The following is a 16,474-nucleotide window of genomic DNA, read 5'->3' on the forward strand; positions in this document are numbered from 1 at the left end:
AAGAATAATGATAAAATCAAGAAATATAATTGCTTTCAACTTTGAATTGGGCTAAAATTGATTATACTAAAAGATTGGGATATTCTCCGGAAATAATAACAGTGAGACTATCTAAACCTCTCGCCACCGCTCGAAGGGGAAGGAAAAATCAATAACAATGGAAGGAACAAGGATCATTAAAAGCGGACGGCAATATCTCGCACACCGGCGCCGCTGCTGGTTTCTGTGGTATGTTACTTTCCTGATATTCAATCTATAGGATTGATCCTTCAATTGAATTCGCTCATTAAGTTGGTTGGAATGGCTGTTTCAATTTTAAATTCTAAATTTGGTGGTATGCTGTTTGATGATGTTTGTATCTTGTGTATTTATTTATAATGTAGTTATCTATAAGTACTTGATTTTTGGAACAATTTTTCTTACTGTTCAGCAGAGAAAATTCAAGCTTTTAGATAATGTAATGTACATGTTCTTTATTACTGCCTTAATTTATTGCTCTTGCTGCAATAGTCAGTTTCAGAATCATTGTTATTATCCTGCTATTAGTGCATTGCTGCAGTTCTTGCTTATGTTTTTTCATTTTTACATTGAACTTTATGTTCGGTATCTATAGAGAGTAATCGAGCCATGAAACGTAATTTCTGCATTTGGGACAGTTTCTGTATATGTGAGAATCAGAGTTTATGTAGCCTTAGCCAAATTTATGCTCATATAATCCAAAGTTTTCGCTTAGTCGTACTGTAGTATTTTTGAGGATTTATAAGTTTCAATTCAAAGTTCAAACAGAATATTTTATTGTTATGTTCTAAATTTGTAGGCAATTTATCTTTTCATTTGCTTGAAGATGTGACGATGGCTCATAGGATTGAGCAAAAGCTCATATAATTGATCAAAGCAGGTTTTAGCAACAAAGCCAAACGATGGTTTCTAAATATGCTGCTGTGTTTGTGCAGTCTAAAGATAACTGTGTTTTAAAGACGGTTTGGACAGATATGGAAGGTGAAATCTTAGAATCAAAATACCAGCAAAATAGCACTACGATTTTGTATGAAATGAGGAAGAAAGGCCGGGGATTCACTAACAATCCAAGAACAGACGTTATTTTGGATAAAAAGTCCATAACCAAAGATCACAACATCAATTTGTACGATCTACACTTCAACTGGCCTCATGCCAATCTAGTGAGAGCACTGAATATAGACAAAGTAGCAAAAATCATTGTGTTTCAGAAATATGATTGCCATAGTTATTAAAGGCGCGCCTGAGGCGCGCCTCAGGCGAGAGGCGACTCAGGCGAGGGCTGAGTCGCCTCACATGGCCAAAGGCGGGCGATGTCGCAAAGGCGACCGCCTTTGTCGCCTCAGTTGGGAGGCGAGAGGCCAGAGGCGCTCGCCTCTGTGATTTCAGGGCTGTTTAGTGTTTTTTTTTAAAAAAAAAATTAAATGCTAATCTGTTTTTATGGGCTTTTTAAGTGTAATTAAGCCCTAAACACATTTAAAAAAGCTGCTGGGCCACCTTTTTAACCTAGTATAAGTATAATACTAGATTAACAAAATTAGAAACACAACTATACATATTCCAATTCTTCTTCTTCACGCAAAGACTCTCTTTTCTTCTTCAACGGGTCCTTTCTTCTTCAAAGCGATTATTGCATTGATAATTAGTTATCTTTTAACTTAGACTTTAATAATTTGATTAGTACTTTTGAACTTTTGAATTATATTTGAATTTTTTTTTAAATGCATAGGGTTTACATAATATATATATATATATATTAATTAATTATTCGCCTTTTCTCCAAAAGGCTTTCGCCTCGCCCCACGCTTTGCGCCTCAGGCTTTTTGACCCTTGTCGCCTCGGGTCGCCTTTCGCATTTAATAACTATGATGATTGCAAATTCTCTGAGTGGTTACGCGCCAAATCAGTGTCCTGTGTTTGTGGATATACAACTGTCCCCTGTACGAGTTCATCAGTAGTAGGTAAAGTGGTGTACTATGTAACAGATGAAATGAAAAAAATTATTTCTTCTATGGTCGAGTTTTTATGTGCTTTGCACACTAAAAAGAATCTCGTCGCTGTCAGTTTTGGGATACGAAACTTGGTTATGGTGGGCGGTGAAGTAAAGTTTTATAAACTCAGAACTGAACTTGCAACTGAAGAAGGAGTGAAAAAAGATTTTGTAGCTCTCAGGAATTTTTTGAATATGCATCTCTTTGCATCGTCCCTTGTACCACCACAAATGACTGAATTTCTTAATCTGCTTAGATCCAACAATATTCGGTATGTTTATAAACATTTTTAACTTTAATTTCTAAAGTATCATATTTGTTTATACTTATTTTTATCATTTATTGTGTTATTTACAGGAGTTGCCAGAGTTGGCTTCCAAAGCACATAGCTCTTATGGGCCATATAGAAACTATTGAGTTTGGCCGCAGGTTTTATGAGATAAGTAATACTTTCCAAGGCATGGGAAGTTATGCGGAACAAGCCTACAAAAAAGCAGTTGCTCGATTAGGGTCTAACCAGAATTGGACCAAAAAACTGAAAGATCCTCGATGTAAAGCTTTGCAGGACTGTTTTAATGGTCATAGATGTCGCTACAAAGATACATCTCCTGATGACAATATTGTGAACCATGAGATGATCAAATGTTGGAGGCATACCTGCACCCATATGAGAGAGAAACTGAAGCAGGTATACAATTATGCATAATTAATATATTTTTAATTGATTATGATATATAACATGTTTTCTATCTTTATAGGGTTCACATGTTATTGATGCAATTCTTATGGACATAGTTATTAAAGGCGTTAGGCGACCCAAGGCGACGAGGGGTCCTAAAGCCTGAGGCGCAAGGCGCGAGGCGAGGCGAAAGCCTTTTGGAAATAAGGCGACCAACTAATATAAATATATATATATATATATATATAAACTCTATATATTTTTAAAAAGTTCAAGTATAAATTGTATTTTCTGGACTTAAAAATATTTTAAATTTACATTTAAAAGGCTAAATTGGCCTTTTTTGTTAAAAAGAAGAGTCATTTGAAAACTTAACCATTATTGATGTTAAAAACAACCCATTTATTATAGACTAAAGCCTTTAAATGTATAATATTGGTCTTGGGCTGGCTAAAGGAGGCCCATTAAGACTTTAAGGAACCTCTTTTCTCTTTCCCTAACCTATTCCAACTTTCCAAACCCTAGACATAGCACCGCCGCACTTCTTCTTCTTCTTCCTTCATTTTCTTTTTCATCTGTTTTTTTTTTCTTGAAGTGTCTGGGTAATAGAGGTCACAAAGGCGCGCGCCTCTGGCCTCTGGCCTCTCGCCTGAGGCGATTGAGGCGCGCGCCTTTGTGACATCGCCCGCCTTTAGGCAGTTGAGGCGACTCGGCCATCGCCTGAGTCGCCTCTCGCCTGAGGCGCGCCTCAGGCGCGCCTTTAATAACTATGCTTATGGATGTGTTTGGAGAGAAAATTGCTCAGTTTCAAGTATTGTTGTCTCAAAAATGTATTCTGCATCGCTTTCTGAACTATTGATGATTTGGTAAGAAAACTTAAAAAAAGAACTCTCTTGCGCTTCTTTGTGTATTTACTCTAAAGAGTAATTTAATTTTTTTTATTTTCATTATTTAAATCTATATAAAAATAGAGAAATTTAAGAAAAAAACTCAAATTACTAAGATATTTGTAAAATTTACCTCACTCGCAAAAACAAAAACAAAATACTGTCGCTTTTTATACTTTATAATTTCTTTATAACCTATTTTAATTATTATTTTACTTTCTAATTTAAGTTAAATACTTTGTATCTGTAATTTTTTTATCTTCTCTCTCTTTCATTATTTTATTTATTTCTCAGAATTATGCAAATCTTTTCTATCTAGTTTTGAGTTGTTTGGTCTTTACAGTAAGCGGCGGCGGCAGAACATGAAGCGGTGGATGGATAATAGATTCAATTAGGTCGGCAGTATAAGAGAGTTAGGAGTAGAGGTAGAGGCGATCCACGGCGATGGAAGTGGAGGCGATCTTTAGTGACCGTAGTGAATGGAAGCGGTGGATGGATGATAGATTCGATTATGACGGCACTAACGTTTAGCCATTGTTTTGGCTTAATCTAGTTTTAATTGAATTAAATTTGTCATGCATTTGAAGAATTTTTTAGCAATATGATTTAGATATAGAACAAATTCCTATCCTTGAAATTCAATTGCAGGAAAATATTTCTGATTGTTGAAAGTAGGAATGTAAATTTGAAATTTTTGTTTATTTCTATTGATGATGGATGTATATAAATACACAATAGGATAATTTTTTTTCTAGTTTCTATTCTATAATCTTCTAATTTCTAGAATCATCTCTCATCAATTATATTTTATTTTCTACTCCCTCTGTTTTTTAGTTGTCCATTCAACTAATTTTGTTTGTCTATAAATATTTGTCCATTTAGAGATTTAAGGTGATTTTAATCTTTATTTTTTAAATTTACCCATACTTTTTTGTGAGTATTTACTCATACTTAATAAATGACTTTATGTTTTACTTTATGATAACAACCTGAAATATTCCGAACCTCAGGATGTTTAAGATCACCCCAAGATCTCCCAGAACGCCAATAATAAAGGTCTCTGCAGATTCCCTTAGCAACATCACCATAACATCAACTAGATGTCTGCCTCTTGACTAAAGGGAAAGGGCGAACCTCATGATCGGCTCCCCACTAGCCAAGAACTTGTTGATAAAATTACCGACTAGTAATATAGATTGGGCTAAAAGTCCGGGTTATCGAACCTACAAGGATAGTGGACTAAGTGAGAATGATTTTCTTAAAAATCTTAATTCATTTAGCAAAACGAGATGAAAATTTGTTTAACAACTAAAGCATCAATAAACAATTAAACATAAACCAAACTTGAAACTAACAAACTAAGTATGGAATTGATAACGATTAAAGCGATTAACAACTAAACGAGATACTAATAGATAGAGGTTTGGAGGTCGATACTACATTTAGGTCATGCAATCAAGGGAATCGGGGTTAAGGCAATAAAAGTGAACTGAGCGTTTCTAAAACATAACTCCTACTCTCTCGAGCCTCAAAAAGCTATAAAACCGCAACAAACCAACTAACCAAGCCTAACCCACTCTCCTGGCACTAAACAAGATTAACAAGAAAATTGACGATTAATAATCAACTCTAAGGTTTCCTAATTCCTAACTTACTCTCATGGTGTTAACAATTAAGATCCTAATCAATCTAATCCAATTAATTAACCTTCTCTCAAAGCCTTAATCAACCTAGGATCATGTTTTAGGTAGCTAAACTAAAACAAGCATTAAGAACATTGATTAGAACAACAACAAGCCTAAACTCTAACCTAATCATGCATTAACAAGCTTCATACCAACCCCTAAACAAGGGGGCTTAGCCAATTATAGCTAAGTCAAGAACAATACTAAATAAGGAACAATAAAGCATTAAAGAACAAGAACTAATTACCTTTGTAGAAAATCCAATAATAAACATTCAATGTAAAGAAAACTTCAATAATAAATGAGAATCAATCTTCAATAATAACTTAAAAGCATTCAACAATGGAGTAATAATAGCTTGAAGAAGATGGCACAAAGCCCTAGAATTGCTCTTTACAAAAGGAACAATCTCTACCCAAATTGATGATGTAAAAGTGAATACATCATAACCCTAAAATGGAGATAAAATGTCTTATATAGTCTAGACAAAAGAGGAATATAATCTCCTAGTACAATAGTTGTGTTTGGCTAAATCTGAAAGCGAGCCTCCATTTTATCTTGTGAAAATTTGAATCTTAGCATCTTCTTTTATGCATTGGCTCGATCGAGCTCTTCATTAAAGAGGAAGAGCTCGATCGAGCCCACTTTCCAAGAGCTCTTCCTTTGAGCTCTAATTCTAGGGCTCGATCTAGCCCTTCATTAAACCAAGGGGGCTCGATCGAGCCCCTTATCTGGGGTATCAAATTATTCGCTTCGCCGCTTCAAGACTTTGCTTCCTTTCTCGGTTATCAATTATTCCTTCTTTAGGCCAAAAAGACTTCGTTTTTCTCTGTTTTCCCTGCAACACTCATACAAGTAATAAGGTATACAAAACAACCGAAAAGCATGGTGAAACAACGTAAAAGCATATAGAAGACAACTAGAATACATAGGAGTATTTTACTCCTATCAGTTTCGAACCTCAGGCTTCGCCTTATGTTTAAGATCACCCTAAGATCTCCCAAAACGCCAAGAATAAAGGTCTCTAGAGATTCCCTTAACAATATCGCCATAACATCAACTAGAGGTTTGCCCCTTGACTAAAGGAAAAAGGCGAAGCTCATGATCGGCTCCTCCACTAGCCGAGTTTATAGGAAAACGTGGTCTAGTAACTGCCATAGACTGTGGGTATAAGCCACGATCTACTGCACAGTAACTGACCATTGATATGCATATAAATAGGTCTCCTAGGATGCTTGAGAGGGTAATTCATTTTCTATAACCTGCACAGTTCTGATCATTTATATGCGTATAAATAGTGCTCTTAGGATGCTTAAGAGGGTAATTCGTTTTCTATAGCTTTAAACACTATTCACTTATTCACTTCCAAAGAACCCTTATTGACTTAAGCATCGGAGCGCATTTCAGGCTTCAACGGCCTGAAGTCCTTTGTGCTTATTGTGTTACTTGTGCAGGTACACGAACGAGCGATCCATGATTTTTTACTTGTATCATTTGGTGCGGGGAGCGTGGAAGAGTTTTTCGTGTTCTTTTCAAAAGTTACTCTTTGTCCTGTTTTGTTATTGTTTATGTTTGTGATTATTTCAATTTGAGAGCGTTTTTAAATGCGCGTTTGTTTTTGAGTTTTTGGTTGGCTGTTTTGGTAGTTAGTATGTTGGTGTGCAGTTTTGGTCTGCTTTGGTTGGTTGTTTTGATGTGTTTTTGGTTTCCAATTTTGGTAGTTAGTTTGTTGGTTTGCAGTTTTGGTGTGTTTGTTTTGGTGTGTTTTAGGTGTTGAGTTTTGGTAGTTAGTTTGTTGGTTTACAGAGTTGGTGTGTCTGCTTTGGTTGGTTGTTTTATCAGTTTTTAAATTAGTTGCTATATTTGTTATGAAATTGACTGTTTATTAGTTTTGAAATGAAATTAGTTGCTTATGTGCAGTTGTTAGTTTGCAGTTGGTTGTAATTAGTTGCTTCTGTGCAGTTTTGAAATTAGTTGTTGTTTTTGTGTCCTTTTTGCAGCTTGCACCCACTGATGGAAACACATATGTTAGTTGAGCAGTTTCAACAGCTGCTGCAGCTAGACGAGGTAACAGACCACCAATGTCTTTGCATGTGGGATTCACAATCAACGAAGGTGCCCGAGCAGCCATATCATCGCAGCAAGGATCGACAACTAACCCGGCTTCCTGCAAGACCACGTCTGTTACGTTCAAGTCAACGACATCACAAGCGGCCACACCAAGAGTACGGAAACTTCTAGTGACAAAGGGAAAACAAAAGATGAGTAAGTAGTATAATAAAATTTGGGTTTTTTAATTTTTGGTATAAAGTTTAACCTTTATTTTTCGTTTGCTTCAAATGGATTTGAAGCAATAGCTATAAAAAAGGTGTTAGTATATAAACCTTTTTTTGGCTCCACCTAGATGTGAAGCAATAGGTATACAGGGGTGATATTGCGATGTACAGTTTTTTTGGCATAAACAGAATGTCGATGTTTTTAGTGGGTATATTTAGGATGTCCACTTTTTTTTGTATACATTTTTAATCGGCACTCATGAGTTTTAAGTTAAATAGTATAAAAGCTAAATAAAAATTTATTAGATTATGAGTTCAATTTTGTTAAATAATTTTTTTTATAAAACTTATATATATATATATATATATAAAATAATCTAGGCTTATTCACCAAAAAATGCCAAACCTTTGCGTTTTGAGTCAGATTTAGCCAAACCTTTAAAAACCACCAGATTTAGCCAAACCTTATATGTTATGTGTCAATTGTAGCCATTTTTGAATCGAACCGAAATTGTTGTCCACATATCATCCATGTCACCTACAACTCAGTAAAATTTGCTGACATGGCACATTCACTAACCCAACTTAATCAAACCAAATAATAAACCAAAAAACATCAAACCCAAATAAAATCAAATTAATTACTAAAACTCACATTTCAATAATCTCAACATTATAATATTAAAAAAATTCACCGTCATTTTAATTAATTTTAATCAATCAAAAATCGGCCGCCACCGAGACGCATACGAAAAACCGACCGCCGGAATAATTTTTCAATATAATTTCTGAAAAAATTAAATATTTTTTCTAATTTTTTTTTACCAAAAAATCAGACCCACCATGGTGGTGGGTCTGTCAAAAAATGACAGACCCACCATGGTGGTGGGTCTGTCAAAAAATGACAGACCCACCACCGGTGGGTCTGTTCTCAAACAGACCCACCGTCGTGGTGGGTCTGCGAGAACAGACCCACCATTAATGGTGGGTCTGTTCTCAAACAGACCCACCGTGGTGGTGGGTCTGTGAGAACAGACCCACCGGTAATGATGGGTCTGTTCTCAAACAGACCCACGTCATTTTTTGACAGATCCACCACCACGGTGGGTCTGAATTTTTCGATACAAAAAATTATTTAATTTTTTAAAAAAATATTTAAGCATCGAAAATTTTAATAATATTATTTAAAAAAAATTAGCGGCAATTAAATGTTTTTATATTAATTTTAGATGATTTATATTTTTTATTTAACTAATTAAAATTTATACAGAAATTAATTAAAATTAAATTTAACTGAATTTATTAGTCGGCGTGAATTTTAATCGGAATAAAATAAAATATTGAGATAATTAATATTTATTTTAATTAAATATAATTTAAAATAAAAATTGAATTGATTTGAATTAGTTGAATTTGATTTTGTTTGATTTAGTGTTTGGTTTGGTTAGATTTGGATTAGTGATTTGGAATGCCATGTCAGCTAGTTTTGCTAAGTTGGCAGTGACATGGATGACATGTAGGCATAAAATTCGGTTCGATTCAAAAATGGCTAAAAAAAAAAACACAACATATAAGGTTTGGCTAAATCTGGTGGTTTTTAAAGGTTTGGCTAAATCTGACTCGAGACGTAAAGGTTTGACATTTTTTGGTGAATAAGCCAATAATCTAAATCGGCAGAAATCCACCGACAGAAGGCCCGAGTTCGAATGCAGTTGGCTAGGCCTACATTTGCGTAAGCAGCAGTAGTTCACCCACATATATGAAGTATAGTCTTGGCATTGACTTCTATAAAGTATGGGTCGGGTCGGGTCGGTGATGATAACTTTGGGAGCAAATTATTATGACATCCTCATATTTAATATGATTTATAGTTTAGTTCCTCTTATTTGAAAATTGAATGATTAGCCTCTTATTTTTATTTTTATCAACAATTTAGTCCTTCCGTCCATTTTTGGATGTTAATCAACAAAGTTAACGAAACTATTTGGTCCCCTACTTTTATTTTTCTCAATGATTTCATCTCACTTTTATTTTTGCCAACGATTTTGTTCCTCGGGTTTTGAAAATTAATTTACCCCTAAGTCTTTTGATTTTGTTGACTAACACTAAAAATAAACGGAGGGACTAAAATGTTGACGGAACCAAAAGTGAGGGACTATATAGTTTAATTTTCAAACAGGAGAGACTAAAGTGTGAATTATATTAAATGTGAGGGGTTTCATAATAATTTGCTCTAATTTTGTTACATAAAGAAACTGGACTTACTAATTTTATTTTTGACTTAAGATTATATAACAACATTATCTTTCTTTTTAACAGAATAATAACATTATCTTGGACGGCCATTTCATGTGAAATTTGTTATTCTTTTCAGCTCCAATATGTAGGCTCCTAGTAGAAGTGTAGACTGATGTGAAACTAAATAATATTATATCCCAATTCAAGTTGAATTTGATGAAAATATATTTTCAAAATGATAATAAGATATTTACACTCAATTCAATTCAACTCAATTATTATAAAAATAAAAAATTATACTTGAAAAATGAATAGTAGACATAAATAATAAAGGCTCCTCATCTTCATTTTAAATTCTAAGGTATACATTTGTAATATTTTCTCCCACCACATCTCAATACTTTTAATACTCCTTCCTAAAGCTTTAGTTGAACTCATGTCTTTTAAAGTTTGTAAAAACAATTCCATAGTAAAGTTCATTCCCATCGTATCACTTCATTTGTTTGAAATATTTAGCATTAGAAGACTCAAATTTTAGAGTAGTTGATTTTAAAAGTAAAAGTTTTAATTTTTTAATTATATTTTGTTTTTTTTTGTTTTTTTTTTCAGCCAAATATATTTAAGTGACAGCTAAAATTAATTTTTGTTAATTTAAAATTTTGTTATATATGTATAACTTATCTTTAAAATTTTATTTTAAAATAAAATTATATTTATATATATATGATAAACTTTTAAGAGAAATTAACAAAACTAGTTTCCATTTTTTAAATGTGTTCAATTAAGATGATGTGATCCATAGAGTTTAAGAGGTTCATCATAGAGTTTAGGAGGGTCAGCATCTCCTTTTTTTTCCTCAGCTATCTTTTGTTTCAATCTTCAATAAAAATCATACCCCAATTCTTGAATTTGTGTAGCATAATTTAGAAATATTATCAATCTGAACAATTTTGATATCTTCTTACCACACCTCTTTCATAATTTCTTTAATATTTTTTATTTAATTGGGGAAGAAGTGCAATTATGGGAGAAATTGAATACTTTACCGTCCAACGTTTATACCATTTGAGTTATAACTCATTGATATCTTTAAAATTTATATTTTTCTTTTACTAAAGAACGCTTTAATTTAATAAAAAAATATTTCTTTCAAGTTTTATCAAGAAGTTAAATTTGAGAGTAAAATTTCTTCTCTTTATAAGTAAAATTATAACTGATGTGATATTTGATAAAATTGAAAATTAAGTGTTGAATTTTAAGTGCTGAAAATAATGATTACAGATTATTTTAAGTGCTGAATTAAACAAATTTATTTGATAACTGCAATTACTGAAAACTATTAAATTTAGGTCTAATGTCTTAAAAAACCCCGACCTTTTAGCCCCTTTTCAATCATACCCTGACGTTGAAAATTTGTCAATTTTACCATATTTTGCATTTTTGTATTTCAATTGTACCCTGAAAAATTAAATTAACGTCTTTTGCGTTTAGAAATTTATTTAAAACATTCTCCATGTCTCTCATATATTAATTGTATATTTATAAAATTTATTTAAATTTAGTTAAATTAATTAAAAATTTAAATTAGTGTTAATTTGATTATGATTTTTAGTTAGTTTTTAAAAATAAAGAACTTATTTTTACTTTTTTGAATAAAAAAGAATTTAATTTCATGTTTAGACTTAATTAATTGAATGATTTCATCATTTAAGTAAAAAAATTAACAAAAATTAAAATATTGGGGTACAATTGAAAACGAAAAATTCAAAAGTGGGTAAAATTGACAAATTTTCAACGTCGGGGTGGAATTGATAAAAAGTTTAAAGGTGAGGGGTTTTTGAGTGATTAGGCCTTAAATTTATATATTAAATTTTTGAACATTAACTATTTTAAAGACAATTTATTAAATAAAAATTATATATTATTTAAATTCTTTAAATATAAATAAATAATATTTAAAAATATTATGAATATTATGTCATGTCATATATAAAACATATAAATAAATTATAAATTTTAGTTGCATATATTGAAAATTAATTCTTTATAAATTATAACAATAATCTCCTTATCCTTGAAAATTTGTTTTTAAAATAATTAACCTTTTAAAGTCCAAAATTCTGTTTAAATATAATAAAATTTGTTTGGGTGTTACAAACGTAAGTCCAAATAACATTAATCTGTTCAGTAAAATAAATAAATTAAAATCTTTAACTTATTATTTTAAGTGATTTTTGTTTTAACTGAATAAATTAAATTGGACTTTTTTGAATTATCAAACTAATTTAAAATAATTAAGTGTTTAATATATTAATTTAAACAATAAGTTGGATTATTAAACATTCCTGAGATTTTTTTTTAATTTGGCTATTGTTGATTATGTTATTGATTAATGAGTCTATTTTATTTCTTATGATATCTTTTCTCAATAATGGATATTATGTTTTTTTTTTTGGAATCTTCCATATCATTCATGACTAATTGTGATATTTACTTCATAAAAATATTATTGGAGCCTGGATTATTTACAAATGAGAATTTTATTTTAATTATATTTTTAGTCGGATTCATTTACTTATTCGATTTATATATAAAAAAACCGTTGAATAGAGCAAACAAGTCGACGAGTTATATATTTTAAAAGTCATGTCAACACGATTGAAGAATAGAAATATATTTTGTATTATTTGTTTAATATTTTACTTTTCCACTTTTTAAATGTACAATAGGTGGTATTTTTATTTTTATTTCAAAAAAAATCTTTATGATTAATAATTATACATATAAAAAGAAGTTTGTGAGTTATTTTTGGAATTCTGTAGGCAACAAACAAAAATTAATAACCAATAGTTATTCCAAATATTTCTTAGCTGTCATCAAAAATTTGGTGGTTGTCTTTTTCAAATAATATAAAATATCCTGTTTTTTAATATGATTATCTTTCTATATAAGAACATTATCACTTATTTAGTTACTATTAATATAAATTATATTTACACAATTTTAAAATGAACATATTAGTGAAATCTGTAATAGAATAAAATTACTACTTCAAAATTCATATTTCCCACGAAAAATACTTTTTTAAGCAGATATATTTTTGATTCAACCAAACAGTAGAATTTACTAACAATTTTTAATATAGAGAAAAGTTTATAATATGACGCGAATTACTGTTATCCATAATGCATTATTGTCCATTATTACATACAAAAATGTAAAATAATTATCACAATAAAACTACTTTATTCATTAAAAAAAAAAATAACAAAAAAACTCATAAATCACAATCGCTTTTCACCAATTGTCATCTTAGATAGAGATATTTCTTTGTTACCATTATTATTTCAATTAATAGTACAAAACTCATTTAGTTTTCATTTAATGCCATCTTTCTCAAACTTACATGTGTCCAAACCTCCACCCTCATTAACTGTTCCATCTTCTTACATATATATAGCTTCTATTCCTTTTGTGAGGTGGAAGTCACATGGCCGGCCAACAATTCTTTTTTTTTCCAACTGTGTGCCACTTTTTGGATTTTTTTTCTATGATTTTTCATTTTAAAAATCAACCCCTCACAAGATATAATTTTTTATTCCCATGAAAAAGATGTAAACTATTTGTCATTTATTTTCACTTTTTTGATATTTATTTTCATTTAACTTTTTTGCGAGTTAATTAAATTATAAATTGGATCCTAATTAAATTATGAATTAGAACACAAAAATTTGTCACGACCCGATTTCCCGCCTCGAAACTCGAGTCGAGACCGGCGCTAGGGAATGGGAATGGTTGTTCCGAAACCCGTAGCAAGTCTAAAACCTCTATAAATTTTTCGCTACCCAAAATATAAATCTAGATCGTACCTCGCGTACGACCCGTTTTCAGAAAACATCGTTAAATTTTTTTTCCGTTTAACGTGGAAAACACATTCTGAAAATATTTATATAGGCGAAATCGCGTTTTCAGAAATGCTGGTTGAATAACCCTAGTTATTCTGACCCACGCGCATTTCTGAAAACCGGTGCGGTGGCACAGGGACTTGGCTCATGTGCCTTGCCTCGCAGGCAGCCCTGTCTCAAACCTCGCACCCGAACAATATGTTTAATAAAATATATCGAACGCTTTCATTTTCAAAGCGTTATATTAAACATATTAAAGACATGCACAGCAAGCACACAGACGTAAGGCCAGCTACACTACACAAAGTGTCTTTGCAGACCAAAGACACGAAACTAGGCCCACCCGTAGGGGACACCATAAAACACCATATGCCTATTAAGTAGCCACTTAGTAGAGCTAGACAAAGTTAGGTTCCTATCAGAGTATATAGACAGAGGAACCATAACGTGGCCACAGGCATATCAAACATATATACACTATTGCAGCATCTAAGAGTTTAAAGTGTTATTTACATAACGACCGAAGAAGCTTCCTTGATGGAAAAAGGGTGGAAGCTCGACCAGACCCGGTAGCTAGGTACCTGAAAATTATAAACAACAACGGGGTCAGAAATATAAATATTTCTGAGTGAGTAAATAGGTTTACAGTTAAATACCAAAATCGCATATAGATAAAATATCGGAATATCAAAATATTGCCAGTCCTCGATCCAAATGAAACCCTAGTCCTGATTACGTTATAATGCTATCATATATATAATGCATATGCACAACTCTTGTTTAATACAGGATGAGCTGTATACATATGTATCACAGCCATCTTATCTCTGTATAGGGTTGCTGGGCCGGAACTTAAATCACTGCCACCTCAGGACTACCCAATAGGTTTAAGCCGCTTTGCAAGCATCTGGCTTAAAACTTAATCTCAGTATGTATGCTTATAATATTTACCTCTCATCTATTTCATTAACACCGGTGATCACACAGTCCTATTGTTGCCCAATAGATAGCTCGTTTCAGTGGATCTTCCTTGGCTAAGATCATACTTAGTGCGATTTATGGATTTAAAAACAATTGAAAACTAATATTCAAAAGTAAACAAATGAACTCACAAACACCGCTAGGTCTGGAATTTAATCCTGTGGTTGTGGTCAGACTGCTGGCTAGCTGGTCGGACTAAACACACAAAGCAAACAAGATAAAACATATCAATATATATTTTCTATAACACTTCTAGGTCCATAAACCCAGTTCTAGGTCAAACATATAATCATATAAACATGTAACACTTATGGTCTGTTTTCTTTAAAACCATATTATAAATTCTCGTTTTGAGAAAACGTTCTAACTTCTCTCTAGAAGTTATTTTAGGTATCACAATACCTAAAGAAAACCATTTATAGTATAGACCTAATTGTCAAAACAATTCTCGGTCATATACTAAGTATTTAGCAAAACCGATTGCTAAATCTTTAAAACCGTTTAAACGTTGACTTTAACTCTTTTAAAGTCCATTATAAACGTTTAACTTTACTTTTAAAATCTCCTTTTAAAAGTCTTTAGGTTTAATATATAAAACCTTTTCACTTTCTTCCAACACAAGTTATCGTTTTAAAACATTTTCGAATCAACGAAACTATATCAAGTTCTTAGGGCAAAGAGCCCCAAAAAGTCCTCCTCCCCCTTGGCATCAGACCTGCTGTGCATGGCACAGCGGGTCGCTGCACGACCGTGCAGCTTCAGCTGCACGTTCGTGCAGCTACCGAGCTGCACGTTCGTGCAGCTCATGGCTGCACGTTCGTGCAGCCGTGTTTCCAGCCCCGGAAACACGATTTCCGGGGCGTTTCCGACGTGCTCGGAACGCCCGGAACGCTGTAAACGTGTTATTAAATGTCCAATTTCACAAATACTCAATCCAATCACAATTCGGACATATAAATCGATAGTTCGATACGGTAACCGTTTATAAACGAGTTTATATTCGAAATAAATCAAAATAAACATTTAATACGGATATAATACCTCGATTACGTGAGTAATCGTTGAAGAAATGGAGTTAGAATCGAGAAACGGACGAAGCGGCGCGAAACCCTAAATCGCCGAAGTCTTCAGAGCTTAGCAGCTCAATTCTTTTCTTTCTGAAGAAAGAAATGAAGGAGATGGCCTTCATTTAGATAAAACTTTATTATTCTTTTCAAAATAGAATAAAATATAAATTATTTATAAATTATAATTTGTAATCTTTTATATTGTTTACGGTTTATACATTATTATAATTTCGTCATCCTCACGGAATAATGTTATAGACGATGTCGATAGCCTTCATTATATAAGTGTTTTATTTATTATTCATCCATTTATTTTAAAAAGAAAACTATATTGTATTAATTAGAAATATCGGGATACAAAGGTAAAGATAAAAAGTTTGGTACATTGGAATCTCAAACCGAAATATCAAACATATAAATAGACGCCCTAATAAGACTATAAGCAACTATATATATTCGCTAATTTTTGAATATAACATATGTAACGAACTATCAATATGGGTTTTAAAAAGAATTTTGCACTCGTTGACAATGACACTAACATAAAAACGATTCTCTTGCGAAGAATAGAAAACTTGAACGAAGAATAGAAAACTTAAACTAGAAGTAAAACATATGTTTCAAAACGGACATTGTGCGTAGCCAATTTCTTAACCATGATAAAAATTCTTTAAAAATGATCTTCCGTCACAAAGGGCTCTTGCAATCTTTACATTGAACGATAACTTTCTTGATGATTGAGTAATG

The 16,474-nt window shown here is 32.1% G+C and overlaps 1 protein-coding gene across 4 annotated transcripts; it reads left to right on the forward strand.

Annotated features, from left to right (window-relative positions):
- Positions 1-136: 136 nt before the first annotated feature.
- On the forward strand, positions 137-4,329 carry LOC126660899 (uncharacterized). 4 transcript variants are annotated; one of them, XM_050354606.2, is made up of 6 exons: positions 137-228; positions 954-2,280; positions 2,367-2,697; positions 2,768-2,791; positions 3,461-3,554; positions 3,919-4,329. In XM_050354606.2, the coding sequence occupies exons 2-5, from the start codon at positions 2,009-2,011 to the stop codon at positions 3,545-3,547; spliced, it is 714 nt and encodes a 237-aa protein (XP_050210563.1). In that variant the 5' UTR covers positions 137-228; positions 954-2,008; the 3' UTR covers positions 3,548-3,554; positions 3,919-4,329. The 4 variants fall into 4 exon arrangements, with proteins under 4 accessions (XP_050210563.1, XP_050210566.1, XP_050210565.1 ...); XM_050354607.1 differs by having other exon boundaries at positions 142-228; positions 818-2,280; XM_050354609.2 differs by lacking the exons at positions 2,768-2,791; positions 3,461-3,554.
- Positions 4,330-16,474: the final 12,145 nt, after the last annotated feature.

The sequence above is a fragment of the Mercurialis annua genome, linkage group LG8 (assembly GCF_937616625.2).
Source record: "Mercurialis annua linkage group LG8, ddMerAnnu1.2, whole genome shotgun sequence".
NCBI classification, from domain to species: domain Eukaryota; kingdom Viridiplantae; phylum Streptophyta; class Magnoliopsida; order Malpighiales; family Euphorbiaceae; genus Mercurialis; species Mercurialis annua.

What these genes read in the sequence shown, in the direction of transcription:
- LOC126660899 (XM_050354606.2), top strand. Translation starts at nt 2,009, where the DNA reads ATGAAAAAAATTATTTCTTCTATGGTCGAGTTTTTATGTGCTTTGCAC. An exon ending in CTTAGATCCAACAATATTCG is followed by an intron (nt 2,281 to 2,366) that starts GTATGTTTATAA and finishes TGTTATTTACAG; the next exon opens with GAGTTGCCAGAGTTGGCTTC. An exon ending in TGAGAGAGAAACTGAAGCAG is followed by an intron (nt 2,698 to 2,767) that starts GTATACAATTAT and finishes CTATCTTTATAG; the next exon opens with GGTTCACATGTTATTGATGC.